This window comes from Canis aureus, chromosome 22 (assembly GCF_053574225.1).
Source record: "Canis aureus isolate CA01 chromosome 22, VMU_Caureus_v.1.0, whole genome shotgun sequence".
NCBI lineage: Eukaryota > Metazoa > Chordata > Mammalia > Carnivora > Canidae > Canis > Canis aureus.
Window position 1 is genome coordinate 45524732 of NC_135632.1, and position 22792 is coordinate 45547523.

A 22792-nucleotide genomic window follows, 5' to 3' on the forward strand; every position below is an offset into this window, starting at 1 on the left:
AATGCACATTTAGACTTCCAGGATTCCCCATCACCATCAATAATCTATTAAAAGCTCTTAACAAATTAAATTTACATTCCTGATATTTTACATAATACATTGTTTTAATTTTTTTTAGATTTTATTTATTTATTTATTTCCATCACACATTTATTTATTTATTTATTTATTTATTTATTTATTTATTTATTTATGATAGTCAGAATGAGAGAGAGAGAGAGAGAGAGAGAGAGAGAAAGGCAGAGACACAGGCAGAGGGAGAAGCTGGCTCCATGCAGGAAGCCCGATGTGGGACTCGATCCCGGATCTCCAGGATCACGCCCTGGGTTGAAGGCAGGCACTAACCCGCTGAGCCACCCGGGTTGCCCAATACATTGTTTTCTGCAAAACAAGAGACACTTGTTTATTTCTGAAAAAGCACTGGACCTCAAGTCAGAGGTTTCAGGTATAGGTCCCAGGTCCGTCACCAAGCAGTGCAACAGCTTCACTAGGTCAATTCCCTTCAGTTTGTACATCTATAAAAAAGAAGGATGTCATGTTTTCTCAGCATGCCTGTGAGGATTCATCTCCACAACCGTAAGATCCTTGGAAGCCATGGTATCTGTATCACCAGTATATACCTAATGCCTAAAGTGGGGGTATATATTATGAAGTGTGAAATGTGTGGCTCAAGTCAAGTGAGCTTTACCTTGAGTGTGTATGCAGGTACTAAATTCTTCATCACTCTATTCAACAAAAGAGGGGAATGGGAGAAGGGTGAGGGTAATGATTTGTGAGCCCACTTTGTTCAGTAAGAGAATGCCAGGCAGAGTTGACTAGTGATATCCAGCTCTGCTCTAATTACCATTCTGTCTACTGGAAATAAAAATATGCATTAAAAAATCATACACAACAATCGAAAAGTCTAAGCTAGAATCCCTCTGCACAGATCAACAAGTCTGATGTCAGAAACAGTAATAAGAAAAAAAAAAAAAAAGAAACAGTAATAAGAGCTGTTACCTTAATTAGAATAACACGTTCATTTGAATAGTAACAATGAAAAATAATGTAAATGAGCTGCTTTAAACTGCGTTATTTTGTTCAGGTGACAGCAGTCAGTATTTAACAGGTGTTTCCTACAAACTCATTCTCATTAGTGCCACAGGGTCACCTGCAACATCTCAGCAATGCCAGGAATGAATACTCAGGGGAGATTGAGGTCATGTGTGGGCAATATTACAGGAAAGCAAAAAGATTCTCTTATTCAAACCAGGAATACTTTACTTATGGATTCTAGAGATTTAGTAATAGTATTAGGCAAGGTGGGAGTAAGTAAGAGGGGATAACATGCTCCAGCCCCTTCATATACACAGAGATTTATCACAGGTTGTTTGTAATAGTCAAAACTGAAAACAACCAGGAGCACCTGGGTGGCTCAGTGGTTGAGCCTTTGGCTCAGGTGGTGATCCCCAGGTCCTGGGAGTCCCACATGGGACTGCCTCTGCCTGTGTCTCTGCCTCTCATGAATAGATAAATAAAATCTTTTAAAAAAATAACCAGAAACAACCCAAATGTACCCCAGTAGAGGATACATTATGTAAACTATACTATATGAAGGGAGGTTCAAGACATACTATTAAATAGAAAAAAAAAGTTAGAAAACAATATACATATTGTCAACTCATTTTGATTTAAAGCAATTATATCTACTTTTCAATTTACATATATATATATTATATATATATACACACATAGGGTGATATGTATACATATGTCTGAACATATTTATTTATACACACACACACACACACACACACACACCCTTAGAATCAGGTCATTAAAAAGAAACATCAAAAGTTAACAGTGAGTGGTTCTGCATGGTAAAATTTTAGGTGGTTTTTATTTTCATTTTTATATATTTTTGTACTTTCTAGTTTTTTTTCATAACGTGTAAGTTTTACCTGTATACTGGAGGGAGGGGATGAAGAAAGTCTTGAGGGAGAGGAGAGACCTTCACGCTCAAAAACTTTTAAGAAATGCTTTACTGAATTCCATTACCAGTCACTTCTAACCTATGCAGAAAGTGCTTTTCACTTCACACACAGAGTAAGTTGCCCTTGGACACACAGGTAAAACAAGTTTGAATAACACTAGAAATAGTTGTTTTAGGGTCAGCCAGAAGCTAATAAACAATGTCAAAGACATGTATTTGCAGAGCTGATAAACTTACTAACTGCCACCTCTGCTATATTTGGAAGTAACATGTTTGAGTGTAGTGATTCGGCCTGTGGACTGTCGAGTAAGGGTGCTCTACCACTATGCTCTACGTGACCTTGACCAAGTATCTTCACTAGTCTTATTTCTCCCTCTGCAAAACGGGAATGATAAAAATAATTATATGATGATGATAATCATACCAGCCACCTTATATAGATGCCACAAGGACTAATGAGTTAATACATACAAAGTGCTTAAAATGTAGCAAATACCTCATAAACTAACAATTATTATTAACAGAGAAAGGAGACTAAAAAGACAAACTTACAAATAAGAATGTCATACACAAGCTTATGTAGCAGACTCTTCTGATTATATGATACAGTAGCTAAAAGCACAGGCTATGAAACCACACGTCTTGGGACAAGTCTTAGCTCTACTACTTACTGGCAATAACACCTTGGGCAAATTACTTAACCTTCTATACCTCTGTTTCCTCATATGTAAAATGAGGATAACAACGACACTCACTTCATGGGGTAGTTGTGAGGAGTAATAAATCAAAACATATACAGTATTCCGAAGTATGACCGGCTTAAGGTAAATAATATATACTGGCTACCACCTGATATCTACTCTTTCTTTTTTTCCACTGGACCCCAGTTTTGTTCAGAATAACAATACACCCAGGTAAAAACATTCACCTTCCCAAATATAAATTAAAGTCACAGGAGATACCACCACACATCCACCAGAAATGGCTAAAATTAAAACTACAGAAAATACCAAGTACCGATAAGGATGTGGAGCAGTCCACTTTGGAAAACTATTTGTCAGTATTTACTAAAACTAAACACATGTACACAATCTGAGTCAGCAATTTCACTACTAAGTATATACTCAATAGAAATATGTCTTTTGTATGTTCAACAAAAGACAAACACTAGAAAGTTTATAGCAACCTTATTCAATATAGTCCCAAACTTGAAGCTACTGTTGATGCTGATGAATCACCGAATGGATAACTGCAGTCTGTTCACCAATGGAATACCAGACAGCAATGAGAATGATTTGCAACCACCACAATACAGAGGACTCTCACAGAGTACTGAGCAAAAGAAGACAGACACAAGAGTACCCACTTTTATTCCATTGACATAAAGTTCAAAACGGGCAAAATTAGGGGATCTCTGGGGGCTCAGCGGTTTAAGCGCCTGCCTTCGGCCCAGGGCATGATCCTGGAGTCCCGAGATCGAGTCCCACATCGGGCTCCCTGCATGGAGCCTGCTTCTCCCTCTGCCTGTGTCTCTGCCTCTTTCCCTCTCTGTGTGTCTCTCATGAATAAATAAATAAAATCATAAAAGAAAAATAGGCAAAATTAACCTAAATGTCAGAACAGTAATTACCCTAGGGAAAAAGAGAGGAATGGAAAGGAGCACAAGGCCTTGTGGGATACTAGTAATTTCTGTTACTTGGAATGTTGATTACAAAGGTGTATTTAACTGGTTTGTAAAAATTCAGAAAATTGTATAATGCATATATCATACTTTTCAGTATATATTATATTGTGATATATTTCAATTAAAGGAATGGTTTTTTAAGCTTTTGTTATCTTTAGGTACTCTCTACAAGCAACATGGGCTTGAACTCACAACTCTGAGATCAAGAGTCACATGCTCCAACGACTGAGCCAGCTAGGCGCCCCTAGCTTTTTTTTTTTTTTTTAAGTTTTTTGTTTTATTCAATTAGTTTATTAAATTAGCTTTTCCCAGACTCTGTTTCATCTAGGAGGGGGCCATGTGACTAAGTTTGGCCAATAATGTACACTATTGTACAATTTACACTAAGTGGAAATCTATAAAACAGAACCTTCTAGGGGATCCCTGGGTGGCACAGCGGTTTGGCGCCTGCCTTTGGCCCAGGGCGCGATCCTGGAAACCCGGGATCGAGTCCCACATCGGGCTCCTGGTGCATGGAGCCTGCTTCTCCCTCTGCCTGTGTCTCTGCCTCTCTCTCTCTCTGTATGACTATCATAAATAAATAAAAATTAAAAAAAAAGAACCTTCTAGGACAGGTATTATTTTCTTTACAAATAGGAATATGCCTTTTGTCCCCTTCAGTCTTTCCTCCTGTCCAGAATGAAGATGCAATTCTTGAAGGCCAACTTGTAATTAATTGTGAGAGTGAAAGGCAGTGGCAAGGATGTGGCAGGGACAAGATGCTAAAGGAAGAAGGACCCTTAATCCTCAGGCCTTCTGATATGTGAAAAACTGAACTCCCACTGATGACAACTGCTGTCAGGTTTCTGATACAAAAGACATTCGCAGATTTACAGTTCATTAAAAAAAAAAAAACAAAAAACTGAAGGGGATTAGAGAAGGAGAAATCCATACACACACAAGAGTTACCTTTAATTCCTTCCTGTCTCCCCCATTAGAGCCTGTTTTCAACCCCTCCTATGTATTCCCCTAACACTATTCTTGTTCCGACTCTCATCCTCCATCAGCTGGATACCTTAGCAGCCTTGTATTCCCTGGCCTCTAATCTCTTACCCCAATCTGCCCTATTGCACTGTCACCACACAATTGTCTGTCTAAAACATCATCCAGACCATCTCATTCCAATTCTGAAACTGGATTCCCCATTTAATATAAAGTTCAAAATCTTTAGCTTATATTCAAGATTCCCACTTCCCAAGACCCTTTTCTCTGTAAATTCACTCCTCTGTGTACCAAAAACTTGAGTCATAACAGGCAACTTCCTGCCCTGAAACAAATGCATCACTGTGTGCCTCTGTACCACTGCCCATAATTTCCCTACATAGGAAAATCCAGACATCCTTCAAAGTTCAGGTCAAATGCCAGCTCTTCTAGGAAACCTCAGATCTCACTCATCAGAAATAATCTTAATGGCCTCAGCTTTTACCAGAACCATTACTGGAGCACTTCTTGCATTCGGACTCACCATTAGTTACCAACATGCTGGTGTAACACCTGAGTTGTTTAAGCCCCAGAATAACTATCGTGACATCACAGGACAATGATTAAAAACACAGACTCTGAACCAAATTCCCTGATTTGAATCCCAGCTTTACCACTTAGTAGTTTGTAGTTTTTAAGGCCTCTGTGTTTCAATTTTCTCATTTGTAAAAGAGTAGGATTGTTATAAGAATTAAATGAGTGAGCACATTTAAAATATTTTAAATAATGTGCTATAAGCAGTAAGCACTAAGTAAGTTTTCCTGTCATTATATCTGCTACACACACACACCCTCACGCTAGACTTTATGCTCATTTAGAAAATAATCCTTATTTCCTATCTCTGGTTCCTTGTCACAATGCTTTCCACAAAGCAAGTACTTAATACACATTTGTTAAGTTATATCTTAATCTGTCAGTATGATAATGATGATCTAATAAGAGATATTTAAGCATTCAATGTTTTGGTTAAAATGATATGTATCAAACACATCATTTTATATATATACACACAGTATATGTTATTCTAGAAATCATCAAAAAGTATTATTACACAATCTATAATGGTCAAAAAGGAAGAAATGAAAACACACATTGACAAAGATTTCTACAATAACGTTTATAGTAGCTCTATTCATAATAGTTAAAAACTGGAAACAGCCCAAGTGTCCATTAAAGGTAAATAAACCATGTAATATCTATTCAAAGGAACCCTACAAAGAATAAAGGGGAACTACTGATAACTACAACAACATGGATGAAATCTCAAAAATACTATCATGACTGAAAGAAGCTTTCTACAAGAGTACATGCTATACATATATGAGGCTACTTATATAAAGTTCTAAAACAAGCAAACCTAATCCATGGTATGGTGGAAAAAAATTTAAGAGATTGCCTCTAGGAGGGAGAAGAACCACAAAGGAACTTTCTAGGGTGTTGATAATGTTCTAAAACCTCTGTATGGGTTTAGCATATGGGTTTAGCATATACATTTGTTAAAACTCAGTTAATGCACACTTGAGGTTTGTATATTTCATTTTACATAAAATTTACCTCAAAAAAGAATACACAACACCTAGAAGAAAAGGTACGCAGTAAGCTCTTTGACATCAGTCTTAGTATTTTTTTTTTTTTTGAATCAGTATCCTCAGGCAAGGGTAACAAAAACTAAAATAAACAAATGGGATTACATCAAACTAAAAAGCTTTTGCACAGTGAAGGAAACCATCAACCAAACGAGAAGGCAATCTACTGCACTGGAAAAGATATTTGCAAATCATGCATTCGATAAGGGATTAATATCCAAAATATATAAAAATATATAAGAACAAAATATATAAAGAACTTATACAATATCAAAAAAATTTTTTAAATGGGCAGAGGACTTGAATAGACATTTTTTCAAAGAAGACATGCAGACAGCCAACGGGCACCTGAAAAGATACTCAACATCATTAATCATCAGGAAAATGCAAACCAAAACTGCAATGAGATAACACCTCACAGTGGTCAGATTGGCTATTATCAAAAAGACAAAAAGTAGCAAATGTTGGTTAAGGATGTAGAAAAAAGGGAATCCTGGTGCACTGTTAGTAGGAATATAAAGTGGCACAGTCACTATGGAAAACAGTATGGAGGTTCATCAAAAAATTAAAAATAGAACTACCATACAATCCAGCAATTCCACTTCTAGGTATTTATCTGAAACAAAAAAAACAAAAACACCAACTCAAAGATATATATATGTACCCTTAAGTTTCCTGCAGCATTATTTATACTAGTCAAGATAAAGAAGGAATGTCTAAATGCCCTTCAACAGATGACTGGATAAAGAAGAGGTGAGATATATATATTATATAAAGAAGAGGTGAGATATATATATATATTATATATATATATATGCTATATAATAGAAACAAATACATAAAAATATTACTTAGCCATGTAAAAAGAATGAAATTTTGCCATCTGTGACCTAGAGGACCTAGAGGGTATTATGCTAAATGAGAGAAGTCAGATAAAGACAAATGCCATATGATTTCACTTATATGTAGAATCTAAAAAAAAATAAAACAGGGGATCCCTGAGTGGCTCGGCGGTTTTGCCTGCCTTCAGCCCAGGGCGTGATCCTGGAGACCTGGGATCCAGTCCTACGTCAGGCTCCCAGCAGGGAGCCTGCTTCTCCCTCTGCCTGTGTCTCTACCTCTCTCTCTCTCTCTCTGTCTCTCATGAATAAATAAATAAAAATCTTTAAAAAAAAAAATATATATATATATAATATAATAAAAACAATATAGATTCAAAGACACAAGAAACAAACTATTGCTTACCAGAGAGTGGAGGGGTCTGGGGAAGAAGGCAAAATATGTAAAGAGAATAGGTACAAACTTCCAGTTATAAAAGAAAGAAGTGAGGAGGATGTAATGTACAGCACAGGGAACACAGTCAGTAATATTTTGTATGGTGATGGATTCTGGTAACTAGACTAATCATGGGGACCATTTCCTAATGTATAAAAATATCAAATCACTATGATTTATACCTCGTATGAAATTAATTAGATATTGTATGTCAGTTATACTTCAATCTAAAAAAAAATTCTAGGGAGGTAACTACCTTTTTTTTTTTTAATTTTTATTTATTTATGATAGTCACAGAGAGAGAGAGAGAGAGGCAGAGACACAGGCAGAGGGAGAAGCAGGCTCCATGCACCGGGAGCCCGACATGGGATTCGATCCTGGATCTCCAGGATCACGCCCTGGGCCAAAGGCAGGCGCCAAACCACTGTGCCACCCAGGGATCCCAGGTAACTACCTTTTAATCAGATAAATTAACTAAAGTAAATTTTCATCATGATTCATTACTATCCAACATCTAGGCTGTGTGCATAATAGATATATACGTAATTACACAACTAATTAAACCACTGAAACTAGTCAGTTCCATATCAAGGTCCTTTAAATTTTGATTTAACTTGTATTTTTAACTTGAGAATTAATTATCAGATGTGGTATTAACCTTCCTCTTTCCTTAAAGTAATTACAGCATTAATACTTAAATACTAATATTGAACTCTGGTTAATGATATACATGCTAAAATATTACAAGGAAGGATACTATGGCCTGCAACTTACTCTGAAAAGCATCAAAAAAGTAAAATAGATTGAGGGGCAGATAGAATAATGTATACATGGACAGATTTGTGATAAAGCAAGTATATAGTAAAGTATCGATGATATACTCTGGGCAGTAGGTATATACATGCTCACTGTAAAGTTCTATTTCTCTGTATGTTTGAAAATTTTCATAATATACTGTGTTGAAAAGAAAAAAGGAGAAAATTGTTTGTTATATTGTATGCCAAAACCAATTGATTTATGTAGAATATCTGACCCAGTAATAAGGCAATCACAGGCAGCTGTGTTTACAAACTCTTGGGCTTGCATTGTACCATCTCTTCTCTTACCTTGGTGTCACCCCCTGGTTTCCTCCTGATGTTAAGATGCCCAATCATACTAAGCATTCCACCCCCTTCAAGAATATACATTATTCCCAATTAGCTAATAACAGCCAACAACCAACTTTCAGAGATATGTTTAAAAATAAACAGACTGAGTAAAGGCATCTCCTTGTGATAAGAATTAAATGAGATCATATATGCAAAATGTTTAACAATGCCTGATACATAGTTAATAATAGGTACCTTATTATTTTTTTAAAGGTTTTATTTATTTATTCATGATAGACATAGAGAGAGAGAGGCAGAGACACAGGCAGAGGGATAAGCAGGCTCCATGCCAAGAGCCTGATGCGGGACTCGATCCCGGGACTCCAGGATCACACCCTGGGCCAAAGGCAGGCGCCAAACTGCTGGGCAACCCAGGGATCCCCGGTACCTTATTCATTTTTAGAAAAACAGTTGTATTTTCAATGGGCTTACTTCCTGAACTTTATCCATGCTCATTCTTCACCTTATTGAAAACTTAAATTTCTTCTGAATGTGTTATAAAGCTGATTATCATTCAGTTTTTGTATTCATAACAGTATTTATAGTCTTTTTGAACTATTCTGTAAAGGGAAAATAATCATTCTAAATAATATTTTTAATAATACTCATTAAAGATCACTGGATCTGCCCAGTACCATGTAGAGTGGTACATCCAAATATTTTACCCCTACTTCATGGAGCTTATAAAAAATGATGTATTTGTAGAGGACTTGGAATTACCTAGGGAAACTGGGCAAAGCCAGAGTCAATAAGCTCAGGGACTTGGACTATGCCCAGCACCTGACCAGCCCCCACCAAAGGAATGAGATCCTCAGTCCACCGAATCTGTTCATAGAATTTTGGAAGCTATAATCTGTACATTTGCCAGACAATACTTTAGAATGTTTAGTCTAAATAATTTAATTCATATATCATATAGCTCATAAATTGTCTCCATACATGATCCAGGTCCACAGATTATAAATGTTTTTGTCCTAATCAGAGACTGCTGAGAATAGCCAGATTAATGATAACATCATCACTAAAGCCTAAACAAATGTTCATCTCAGACACTGCTGCCATTATGATATTCTTAATGAATTTTTTTCTTTCTTTTTGGAAAGAGTCAAAAGAATGTCACTTGAGCTGCACACTCCCCAAATGACTTTTTTAAATCAAAGTTTTCTAGTAAAATACTCGCATTAGAGCAAACTTTAAAAGAAATTCCATATGCTCCATATCCCCACTTTCTAAATTATGTAACTCAATGTCTTTCAATATAAAGTGTCCATAATCTTTTAAACTATAAAGTCAGATTCCTTTTTTTCAAAAAGTTTTCTCTTCACTGCCATTAATTTCTTAAATGAGTAACAATGGCATATTACATGACTGGTGTGTATACATGAAACATTTTCATTTAAAACTGTTTCCAAAACTGTGTGGAGGTTCCTCAAACAGTTAAAAATAGACCTGCCCTACGACCCAGCAATTGCACTGTTGGGGATTTACCCCAAAGATACAAATGCAATGAAACGCCGGGACACCTGCACCCCGATGTTTCTAGCAGCAATGGCCACGATAGCCAAACTGTGGAAGGAGCCTCGGTGTCCAACGAAAGATGAATGGATAAAGAAGATGTGGTTTATGTATACAATGGAATATTACTCAGCTATTAGAAATGACAAATACCCACCATTTGCTTCAACGTGGATGGAACTGGAGGGTATTATGCTGAGTGAAGTAAGTCAGTCGGAGAAGGACAAACATTATATGTTCTCATTCATTTGGGGAATATAAATAATAGTGAAAGGGAATATAAGGAAAGGGGGAAGAAATGTGTGGGAAATATCAGAAAGGGAGACAGAACGTAAAGACTGCTAACTCTGGGAAACGAACTAGGGGTGGTAGAAGGGGAGGAGGGCGGGGGGTGGGAGTGAATGGGTGACGGGCACTGGGTGTTATTCTGTATGTTAGTAAATTGAACACCATTTGGGGAATATAAAAATTAGTGAAGGGCAATAAAGGGAAAGGAGAGAAAATGAGTGAAAATATCAGTGAGGATGACAAAACATGAGAGACTCCTAACTCTGGGAAATGAACAAGGGGTAGTGGAAAGGGAGGTGGTTGGGGGATAGGGGTGATTGGGTGACAGGCACTGAGGGGGGCACTTGTTGGGATGAGCACTGGGTGTATATGTTGGCAAATCGAACTCCAATAAATAAATAAACAAACAAACAAAAAGAACATTAAAAAAAATAAATAAATAAAAAAAATAAAACTGTTTCCAAGAAAGCATCAACAAACCTAGGTTTCCATACATATTTTATCAAATCTATGGACATTATTGTTCCAACAGAAAGTCAGATGCTAATAATATAGATGGACCAACACTCTGAAATGACTTGCTATTTTCTAAAATAACATTAGTAACAGACCTGAGGAGTTGGTGGTTCACTTCCATTAACACTGTCAGATTTCGTGGCTTGGATGGATGCATTCTAAGAAAAACAAAGAAACATCATAAAGAAAAGGAACAAAAAGCTAAACTGTTAAAACTGTTAAGAACAAAAACCAAGTACCAATTAAATACATTTATCAAACAAAATTAGTTCATTTATTAGAATGTTTTCATGCAAGGCAAAACTAGTATGGTGAGTATTTAGAAAATTTATTTTGCTATATGTAACTAAATAGCAAAGATTAGTATATAGCAAAATTTATTTCAAGCTAATCACATGCCTCTCCCCAATATAATGTCCCCAGTTTTTCCCCCCATGACAAAATTAACATCAGGGATTCAATTAGCAAAAGTCATTCAAATAGACAACTATCCAGAAAAAGAAACAATGTCAAGAGTTCCCTATGATAAAAAAATACTCAAAGTTATTTGGGCTAAGACCTGAAAAATATCTTTGTAACAAGAAATGGAAATGCCTCATTCATCTGAAACCAGCAATCTAAATGAAATTGTTAAAGCAATTTTCAGAAAAACTTATAATTAAAAAATCTTCCAAATAAGAAAGTAAATGTTCTAAATTAAGTGACATCCTACTGATCACAACATACTGGCGTAGGTTCCATGATAATGAATGAGATTCTTAGAGATTCAAAATTCTATACTGCATTCATAATACACTGACCAAAATTAGAGCTACATAAGTAGCTCATGATAAAATAACTTCTAAGTTTTAAACAAAGCATTAGAGCAAATATTAGCCACTATGTTTCAGTAACTTGGTAGCTAAATAACACATTTCCCATAAATTTCCAAAGCCGACCAAGGAAGGGTCAAATAACTGACCTTACTTATTCTTAAATAGAACTGGATATTAATTCTTAAATATAAGTATCAGCTTTGCAAGTGTTCTCAAATTTTTGAACTCTCATTAGATATTTGATACTAAGAAATTATTAATTTTTAGGTGTGATAAATGTATTATACATTTTTAGTCATTATCTTTTAGAAATATATACCAAAACATTTAGATGGAATAAGGTTTCTGAAATTTGCTTCAAATAATCCAATAGAGATGGAGGCATGGGAAGAGAGGTAGGTATACATGTGTGGGGTGGACGGTTAGAGAATTGCGGGGGTATAATAAAATAAGACGGCCTTGAGTTAACAGATGATACTGGGTAATGGATACCGGGAGACGAGGGAGAGTTCTTATACTGCTATTACTATTTCCACTTCCATAATGTATTTGTATTTTTCTCTAACAATAACTGAAATACCTTCTCCTTCTAATATAAAAAGAGTGTGGGTGTAGAGGTTGCTTAAGATTCTCTCTCCCTCTTCCTCTGCCCCCCTCCAACTACCCCCACCCAGCTCGTGTGTGCACACATACTCTTTAAAAATAATAATAATTATTATCAAATTATATCAGTCCAAGACATTTTCCTTTGAGTTTTACTGGGGAGAAAAGTTGGGGGAACATAACTTTTATCTTCCTGTTCTCTGACATTTCAAATAATTAAGTTGTATATATGGCTATGTTTGTGTAAGCATGATAATTAATGCTTGCTGGCCCTTAAAATATACTACACTACACGCTATAAAATAAAAAACATACTTTGTTGAGTTCAACAAGTCTCTTGGTCCATAAGCTGAAAATTGAGACAGTCAAGTTATGGAGAAAAGAAATGAAATGGTTCCCTAAGATATTTAAGTTAGGAGCAAGAGTGGCAAGAGAATCCATATTAAGTTACTTGACACATGACACAAAAAACTATTCTATAATTGTTTGACCTCTCACCCTATCAAACAAACACAACCTAATATTTAAAAACTTTTCCTCCCTGCATATGTATTTCAATATATATATCATACCATATATCTAAATAAATGCAGGACAGCTTAAGGAGAGTATTTGCTAAGGTACCTTGTAAATTTAAATTAGGAAGCAAAATTAAAGATTTTGTCACTATCTGTAATGCCTTCTTCATTTCTGCCCAGCCAATTCTCATTTACCTTTTAACTTTCAAATGCAGCTTCTTTTATGAAGCTTCATATCGCTTGCTTGAGGGCTAACACATTCCCTATGCCTATATTTTCTTCTATGAAGGCTTAATTCCTTTTTATTGTAAGCATATGTCTCCACAGTAAACTATAAACTCTCAAAGAGCAGGAACCCTGTATCTTCATCTTGGTCCACAGGACCCAACTTTTGCCTGACTGGTGGTGAGGCTCAATATATGCTTGTCAAATCCTTACACAGTTACTTCTTTCAGTATAAAAAAAAGAATTCTGAAGTCTTTCCAGAGAGAAGCTCAACACATGTCAATACTCAACTGTCAGCAATACTTTCTCCTGGGAGCAATTCTAAGACAAGAGAAAAATTATTATAATCTAAAGTGTATTTAATTTAAAAGCACATACAGGTTCCCTGTCAGAATTGTCTTCAATTATGTTTTGTTCAATTTTCAACAACTATTTACTGACTGCTGAGGACTAAGCAATTTTTAGAATTTGGGGTCTTTTTTAAAAAAACTGAATTAAGTAAAAGGTATCAGCTGATGAACACAGAAATAGACTCTCACTAAATTTGTATTCCATTTTACATTATGCTATGGTTTCTCTTTGTTAGAGAGAAGTTTTTATCTGAACAAAATTTAAATAAGATGAATGAAGACTTAGTCTACTTAAATTATTTTTAAATAGTTATAAAGCCTCATTAGCATTTTTCACAATAGAAGAGGTACTTAAATTACTTTTATATATGGAAGTGGGTCACAGAGAAGCTTTTTTTAAGTCTCTGTTACTGTAACATGAAGTATAAAGTAATATCATTTTGTATTTTCTTTTTTTTAAGATTTTATTTATTTATTCGAGAGAGAATGTGCAAGAGTAGGGGGCAGAGGGAGAGAGAAGCAGGGTTCCACTGAGCAGGAAGCCCAATGTGGAGCTTGATCCCAGGACCTCGGGATCATGACATGAGCTGAAGGCAGACTCAACCAACTGAGGCACCCAGAGGCCCCTCATTTTGTGTTTTTAAAATAAATTGCTGGGATCCCTGGGTGGTGCAGCGGTTTGGCGCCTGCCTTTGGCCAGGGACGCAATCCTGGAGACTCGGGATCGATCCCACGTCGGGCTCCCTGCATGGAGCCTGCTTCTCCCTCTGCCTGTGTCTCTGCCTCTCTGTCTCTCTCTGTGTGACTATCATGAATAAATAAATAAAATCTTTAAAAAAATAAAATAAAATAAATTGCTAAGTTATCTTTAACTGGGACTCCAGTCTCTTTCTCAAACCAGTTTTGAAAAGAGTGACATATTACTTGTAGCCAAAACCAAGGAGAGACCCTTTGCCCTGAGATCCAAACTATGGTGCCTCAACTGTTTTCTTCTCTAAAACCAAGTTCAGAATGTAATTTAGGATTGCTACTGACTATATACAGACCAAATCTGTCCTGGCTGCATGGATTAAGTAGAGAAATGTTCTAATTTCATCATAAGCTACTTAGTAAATTAAATCAATTCTTGTCGTTTAAGAAAACCTCAATCCGGGATCCCTGGGTGGCGCAGCAGTTTAGCACCTGCCTTTGGCCCAGGGCGCGATCCTGGAGACCCGGGATCGAATCCCACGTCGGGCTCCCGGTGCATGGAGCCTGCTTCTCCCTCTGCCTGTGTCTCTGCCTCTCTCTCTCTCTCTCTGTGTGACTATCATAAATAAATAAAAGTGAAAAAAAAAAAAAAGAAAACCTCAATCCTAACTCACTCAGTATCCAACATACCAAAAAAAGCTATCTTTACTGGGCAAAAAATATCTCTTAATTTCCTAAGTTAACAACTTAAGATACATATGAAAACAGTGCACTTTCTCAAACTGAAATTATATACAAGATTCAAAATTGTATGAATTCACTGAATTGGAAAATAATGAGTAATTACTTCCTTTCAAATGTTTAATATATAGAAAACTAGTACTCTCTCAAAATAAGATGCAATTATTTATTACAGTAGAATCCACCTACCTACACAATGTTGTTCAATTATAGATTTACATATAATACTTTTTTTCCTTAAAATATGAATCACATCTCAAAATATTCTTGGCCTCCTATCAATAGTAGAACAGAGATTTCTAGCAAAACATACCATTTTTAGTTAAGCAAATATTCCCTAAAGAGAAAACTTAGAGTTTAGATCAGGTTGAGGGTAGTCTTCACTACATTAATGAAAAGTGTTATTTTATTGTTGTTAAAAAGCTACCAGAAAACACACCAGCCATCAGAATTCAGCAATTCACTCTGATTTTTTAGAGCAGGGTTAGCAACAGGGTACTGAGGATGCTTTGAAAGACAGTCAGTGACAAGCAGCAGAGATTTGCTTCTAGAATTACCAAATTACTTTGCTTCCCCACAAAGGGAATGCAGAAAGCGGTGGAAGGACTCACCACACTGTCAGGCTCTGTTTTAGGCTGTTTGGAGGAATCCAAAGCAAAGATAGTATACTCAGAGAGAAAAGCAGGCTCTGCTATCATCCCGGCTAGTAGCTGTCTCATTCAGTGTAATAAGTAGAGGTATAAAAATAAAACAAATAATGAAAAACAGATAATAAGGGCATGTTGCAAACTGTTCTCACCACGCAGCATGCACAACACTAATGGCCTTGCACCATCACAACTGCTACCATCTCTCCACCAACAGAAATAACAAGTTGCTGCAAAGGTCAGGAATGGAGAGGAGTTGAGCTGTTCAGAATTTCAAAGCCCAACTTTAACCAACTGGCATACAATGATATATGCAACAGCCACCACAGCATACCACATGTCTGCCAATTTGGTCTAAGTCTCTAAACTAGTAAGAACCATATGGTAAAGAACACAAAGCCTTAACATAACAAATACATTCAAAATAATAGCATTGAAATTTATGGGGAGGACAAAATACATAAAATTTTAAATAATCATTTACTTTGTACTTAGAAAGTTTTCTCCAATATGTACAGAAGAAACTTTAATTCTTTTAGTATATATTCTCTTCCGTCCTTCAGTCTTCTTTCAAAAACTATACATCAAAATATTAATAATCATGAATCAGATTTAGAAGAAATTATAATTAAAGTGAACTTTTAAATGAAAAACTGCTGAAATCTGAATAAGCTCTATGGGTATCACACAGTTTACCAAGGTCAAATCCCTTGTTTTGATAGCATACAATAGTTACAGAAGACATCTTTGGGAGAAAATGGGTAAAATATACACAGGCCCTCCCCTAAAAGAAATTTTATCATGTCCTGTAAATCTATGATTATTTCAAAATAAAATAAAAACTAAAAAAAAAAAAACCAAAAACATTCTTTTGCAATCTTAACACAGCAAGTAATGTATATTATTATGTTATATATTACATATAATAAAGAACTTATATCAGAAATGTTGCACAACCTTAAGAACTTACACTTTTCATCTTAGTACTATAGAGTTATGGATATTGACTAGAGCCTCCACTAACTCTTCATCTGGTCCTAAAAGTTGAGTATTAGTGGTGTACTAAAATGTACTAGATGCCTGCTTGGCTCTGGCTACTCATCTTATCCAAGTTTTTATTCTTGCTGAAAATTTGAACTCCTCTGGGAATTCAGAAAGGTCATCCTTGGAATGGATGTGATTTTAAATTAAAGGCTATACAAATTTACTCTTCTTAGGCTTCTAAAATTAACATTTGAAATGAAGTCACTCTGGCCCACACGACAAAATAATTTAAAATTTCACAGAGTGTTTGAAGTCTAACAAAAAACAAAACAAAACACCCACACACTCACAAAAATTGATGTCCAACAGAGAAAAACATGTTGACCAAACATTTCAAAGGAAGATGCTACCAAAAAACAATTTACACTCATGCCCTTAGCCCAAGTAAAAGCCAAGTGTATCAAAGTTAGTTTCCATTGACAGCTACCTCAAAACCTAGACCCTTTCTTCCCACTTGCTGTCCTTGTCATTTGCTTCTTATGCCTATGAAAATCTTACATGGTCAGTTCCCAAATATTCTCAATCAAATTCTGTCTCAACTCCATGTCTCTCAAGCTCTGCTCAAATTCGAATCCAAATCTTGTAAGAACTTAATTCACCTCTTCTGTGGTCCTTAGAAGAAGCCATCTGTTGAACTAACACTGTCTGACCATTTGTGAAGATATATACAACTCCCATTAGAATTCTGAAGGCTTTTTGATTTTTCCGCCACATCTCTTACTCTTACATATATATATTTATCTCTATGTGATTTTGGTGGAATTACTCAGTATTCCTTTTGAATATCCTAATTTTCCTGTGATTTGGGATCTGTCTTGAGTTTTATTCTGATGTATGTTTTTACAACAATTTTTTTTCACTTCAAGGATTTCTAATTGGTTCTTTTTCCTACCTACCTACTTTTGTTTTAGTCTGTTTTTCCCCACAATTTTATCTTCTTTTTCAGAAAATCATTACTTCATGTATCTTACGAAACATATTTGTTTTAAAGTCCTTTCTAGACTACTCTTTTATTTGAATCTTATCTAGGATAAACTTATATGCCAATTCCTGTTTTTAATGGCTGCCTTCCTAGCATTTGCTTTAGAATTTTCATATACAGGTTCACTTTGAGGAGGTATCATCTTTCTCCTTCCTTCTGTACTCCTCTTTCCTTATCCAGTCAATCTGACTCCCTAGGCTCCAGTTTGAGTTTCTTGCCCGATGGCAATACAAGGGTTATCACTGACTCAGTCACAATAAGCCAACGTGAGGTATGCTTCAGTTCTTGGTCACGAGGCCTCCCTAGGGACAGCAGTTTTTCATAATGGGCCACAGAGAACTCTAGGCAGCAGTTAGCAAAAGCTTTTCTCAACCTCTTTCCTCCAGTGTTGGGAGCCCCACTCCAGGTCCTGGCTTGCAGCACTATATCTAACTTTGGCACCACAGAACCCTCCCAGTCCTTCTGAACCAGAGTTCAAAGAGAAACTTAAGTCCTAATGACCGCCCTAAGGCATGCACTAGCATTCACTATAAGTAACAAATTAGCATATCTCCTATGAATTAATGTAACTCCTATTAGAGGAGGGTCTCTAAAAAGTTTAGTACTTGGGCAGCCCTGGTGGCTCAGCGGTTTAGCACTGCCTTCAGCCCAGGGCCTGATCCTGGAGAGCTGGGATCGAGTCCCACATCAGGCTCCCTGCATGGAGCCTGCTTCTCTCTCTGCCTATGTCTCTGCCTCTCTCTCTCTCTCTCTCTCTCTCTCTCCTGTGTCTCTGCCTCTCTCTCTCTCTCTCTCTCTCTTGTTCCCTCTTTCTCTGTGTCTCTCATGAATAAATAAAATCTTTAAAAAAAAAAGTTTAGTACTTTAGCAAGTATGTATAAGTCTCTCTGCCATGACAAGAGGAACTCCTGTTTCTATCTTCCTAGACACTGTCATATACAGATGTCAGCTGTACTAAGGTACACTAAACTCATTGTTTTTATTTCCAACAATGTACATTTTAAGAAGTACTTGTCATAATATACTCTACCAAAGATACAAGAATAAAATTGTTTACAACATGACAACAGCAGCAGCAGATGAAAAAATATTAATTCTGTACAGACCATGGGTAAACTATTTTGAATAAATTCAAGACCACAACTTAAGGCCCTATTTTGTCTATATATATATTATATACACACACATACACACACACACACACACACATATATATTAGAATATATACTAATATAAAGTCTCTAAACAAAAAAGATAGTAAAAAAGCACAAGATGTTAACATTCCCTTGCCATAACACCACTGAAAAGACCAACAGTAATATGAAGATGGGAAGAAAGTTATATCAGCCTAGGCAACCAGGAAGTAGCAATATGGATTCAAGGTATTTTTGTTTAATCTGAGGGCACCTGAGACTGGAGAAAAATAAGTTATCAAAGATCAACTTGCTATTCTAATTCTGAAAATGCTCAGCACGCTCAACCAGAAAGTAGAACCATAATGGTTCTTTAAAAAGATATAAATATTTAGCATAACTGGCAGAGAAAAACATAAGACTCATTATTACTAATATCAGCAATGAAAGAGGGGAAATTACTACTGCATTTATAGAAATAAAAAGGATTATAAGATAATGCTATGAACAACTGTATGCCAACAAATGAGATACTTGGATAACAAAGACAAATTTCTAGAAGGATAGAAATCACCAAAATTGACTCAAGAAGAAATAGAAAATCTCAATAGATCTATAAAAAGTAAAAAGACTAAAAAAAAAAAAAAAAAAAAGTAAAAAGACTGAATTAGTAATCAAAACACTTCCCAAGAGGCACCTGGGGTGGCTAAGTCAGTTGGGTGGCCAGCTGTGGATTTTGGCTTGGGTCATGATTTCAGGGTCCTGGGATCAAGCCCACATCAGGCTCAAGACTCAGAGGGGAGTCTGCCTGAGGATTCTTTCTCTCTCTCCTATCCCTGTGCCCCTGTCCCAGTGCATACTCACTCATGTGCACTCTCTCAAATAAATAATCTTAAAAAACAAAAAACAAAAAAACACTTCCCACAAAGAAGAGCCCAGAATCAGATGGCTTCACTGGTGAATTATACCAAACATTTGAAGAATTAAACTAATCTTCACAAACTCCTCCCAAATACTTCCCAATTCATTTTATGAGGTTAATATTATCCTGATATCAAAACCAGACATCACAGAAAAGAAAACCACAGACCAACATCTCTTATGAATATAGACACAAAAATCCTCAACCAAATACTAGCAAATCACCCAGCAATAAAAGATGTATGCCATGAACCAGCAGGATTTATCCCAGGAATGCAAGGTTAGTTTAACTTCCAAAAACCAATTAATATAATATACCATATCAAGAGAATAAAGGACAAAATCACAAGGCCATCTCAATAAACACAAAGAATACATTTGACAAAATTCAACACTGCTCTGTAAGAATACTCAACAAATTAGGAAAGGAGGGGAACTTTGTCAACATAATAAAGGCAATTTACTGGCACCAACAGATAACATCATACTTAATGACAAAAAAACTAAATACCAAAAAAAAAACCAAAACAAAAACAACTAAATACCTTTCCCCTAAGATCAGGCATGAGACAGGTACGTCTGCTTTCACCACCTCTGTTCAACATTGTACTGAAAGTCCTAGTCAGAACGATTACGAAGAAAATGTTATAAAATGTACCTCTGTTTGCAGATGACATGATCTTTTACATAGAAAATACTAACTAATCTATTAAGTAATTATTAGAACCTATTAAACGAGTTCAGCAAGGTTGCAGGATACAAGACCAATTAACAAAAATCAATTTTCTCAATTTTATTTCTAAAGAGTGACAACAGCAAATTAGAGAGCAGGTAAATGTAGATATCACTCCTTCCTTCAAAAGTTCAGCAAAAGACAGAGGGATAACATCCCTAGGGCCTTAGTCCATATAACAGTCCATCTGTTTCCCTCCCTTCATGTAGGGACCTAAGCAGAGTAAGTGGAGTAGACCTTCTCATCTTCCATGCTGCCCCCAGTATCGACTTAACAAGCCCCTACGATGCACAAAGCACATGCTAGGAAATTTACATGCTAGTAAATCTCCACAATTTCATAAGGCAAGTATTATTTCTATTTGACAAAGAAAAAATCTGAGTTATTGAAAAGTTAACTTCCAAAGGTCCTTCAGCCAGCAAGTGGGAAAGCCTGGATATAAATTCAGGCTCACCCAAATGACTCCAAAAACCATCCTCATCTCAAAAGTCTATTATTTGGTCTTACTCCAAACAAATTACACAAACAGATTTTCATACTCAGAAAAATCATTAGATTCAGCCCCAAAGAGCAATGTCTGAAACATGCTACAACACGAATGAACCTTTAAAACATCATGCTAACTAAAAAGAGACAGACACAAAAGGTCACAAATTGTATGGTTCCATTTATACAAAATATCCAGAGTAAGTGGATCCATAGACACAATACACAGATTAGTAGCCACCTAGGTTGGAAGAGAGGGAGCATGGGGAGTAACTGCTTAATGAGGATGGGTTTCTTTTTGGGGATCATGAAAATGTCATAGAACTAAAGAGATGTGACAAATGTACAATATTGTGAATGTATTAAATGCCACTTTGAAACTATAAATGTTATATAGAGGAATTTAATCTCAATCAAAAAACATCATCAGAATGGAACAGAGGATAGGAGGCTACAGTAGCTTCATTTGCCCTAGTCAATCTTTCACATGATCCTACACTCTCTACTGCTCTTAAGCAGCCAGCTCTAGAGAAGCAAAAAAGATTCATCTCAAGCAACAAAAGGGGAAGGGAGCTCTATGCTGAAGATAACAAGGCTATGCCTAGGATCACTGGGAGAAAGAAGATGGTCAACTGAACAGACATGCCATTTGTACAGGATGATGGAGTGCCAGAGGTCTATGGACCTTAGCATCAGTGCAAATTCAGTCTGTTCTCCTTTGCCTTCAATGCCTGAATCATGGATGATTTTTTATATCCTTATAAGAAAGCCAGCAACCAAAGACAGATTTATTTAGATTTACCTATGGTATTTACTAACACAGGAAAATAGTGTTATATATCGGGAGGTATATAAAATCTTTAATTGCCCAGGAAATTATCTTAACAGAACTATCTACTTTTGAAACATTCTAGATAAGAAAGACTTTACTGTATCTACTGGAGAGGTAGACAAATATTTATATTTTGAGTTAAACCTCCTCATTTTGTTAAAAAGGAACATTATAACCTCTAAAATAGCCAATCAGGATCCTATCCTTTATGAGGTATCTTCCAACTCAGAGACTTAACAAAAACAAAAACAAAAACAAAACCCCAGGGAGTGGGAGGATGACTAAAAAGTAATTCTTATATAATGCCCTTTTAAACAAGAACTTAATTATGAAAATAGAAAGTCCTTTAATTGTGTAAAATAAACTGAACTAAGGTTTACATTATACTGGTCAAAAATACCTTTTAGAGTTGTCAGAAAACACTTTTTTTTAAAGATTTTATTTATTTATTCATAAAAGACACACAGAAAGAAAGAGAGAGAGAGAGGCAGAGACACAGGCAGAGGGAGAAGCAGGCTCCATGCAGGGAGCCTGACGTGGGACTGTATCCCGGGTCTCCAGGATCACGTCCTGGGCTGAAGGCTGCGCTAAACTGCTGAGCCACCCAGGCTACCTGTCAGAAAACACTTTAAAAGCAAGGAGAAGAAAGAAGGGATGATGCTGCTCTTTCAATCAGAAACCACTTCCTAAATTAAACCTATGAAGTACAGGATCTTTAGAATTGAAATTTGGGAAGAAATAAAAAATAACCTTTAGCTTACTCAGCCTATTGTAAAAGTATATTCAAATCATCCCTTTCAAAAAGGATTATTTGAATGTAAAGATACATTCAAGTAAAAAGTTTTAAAGCATCCTACTATAAAATATTTTTTAAAAAACAATAGTAGGGGCACCTGGTTGGCTTAGTCAGAACAATGTGCGACTCTTGACCTCAGGGTCATGAATTCAAGCCCCATGTTGGGTGTAGAGACTACTTACATAAATAGAAAAGCTTTAAAAATATATGAAAATATGGCGTGCCTAGGTGGCTCAGTTGGTTAAGCATCTGCCTTCAGCTCAGGTCATGAT

General features: G+C 36.1%; 1 protein-coding gene across 6 annotated transcripts in view; it reads right to left on the reverse strand.

Annotated features, from left to right (window-relative positions):
- The window catches only part of GOLGA4 (golgin A4), a 126916-nt gene that overhangs the window by 82255 nt on the left and 21869 nt on the right, over window positions 1-22792 (reverse strand). For 3 of the 6 annotated variants that reach the window (XM_077865829.1, XM_077865827.1, XM_077865826.1), the window contains exons 3-4: window positions 15558-15656; window positions 11100-11162 (exon numbers count right to left, since the gene is read on the reverse strand). In XM_077865829.1, the coding sequence (XP_077721955.1) occupies window positions 11100-11162; window positions 15558-15656 (162 nt within the window). Of the gene's footprint in view, window positions 1-11099; window positions 11163-15557; window positions 15657-22792 lie in introns of those variants that run through there. The other 3 variants (XM_077865828.1, XM_077865830.1, XM_077865831.1) reach the window with 2 other exon arrangements.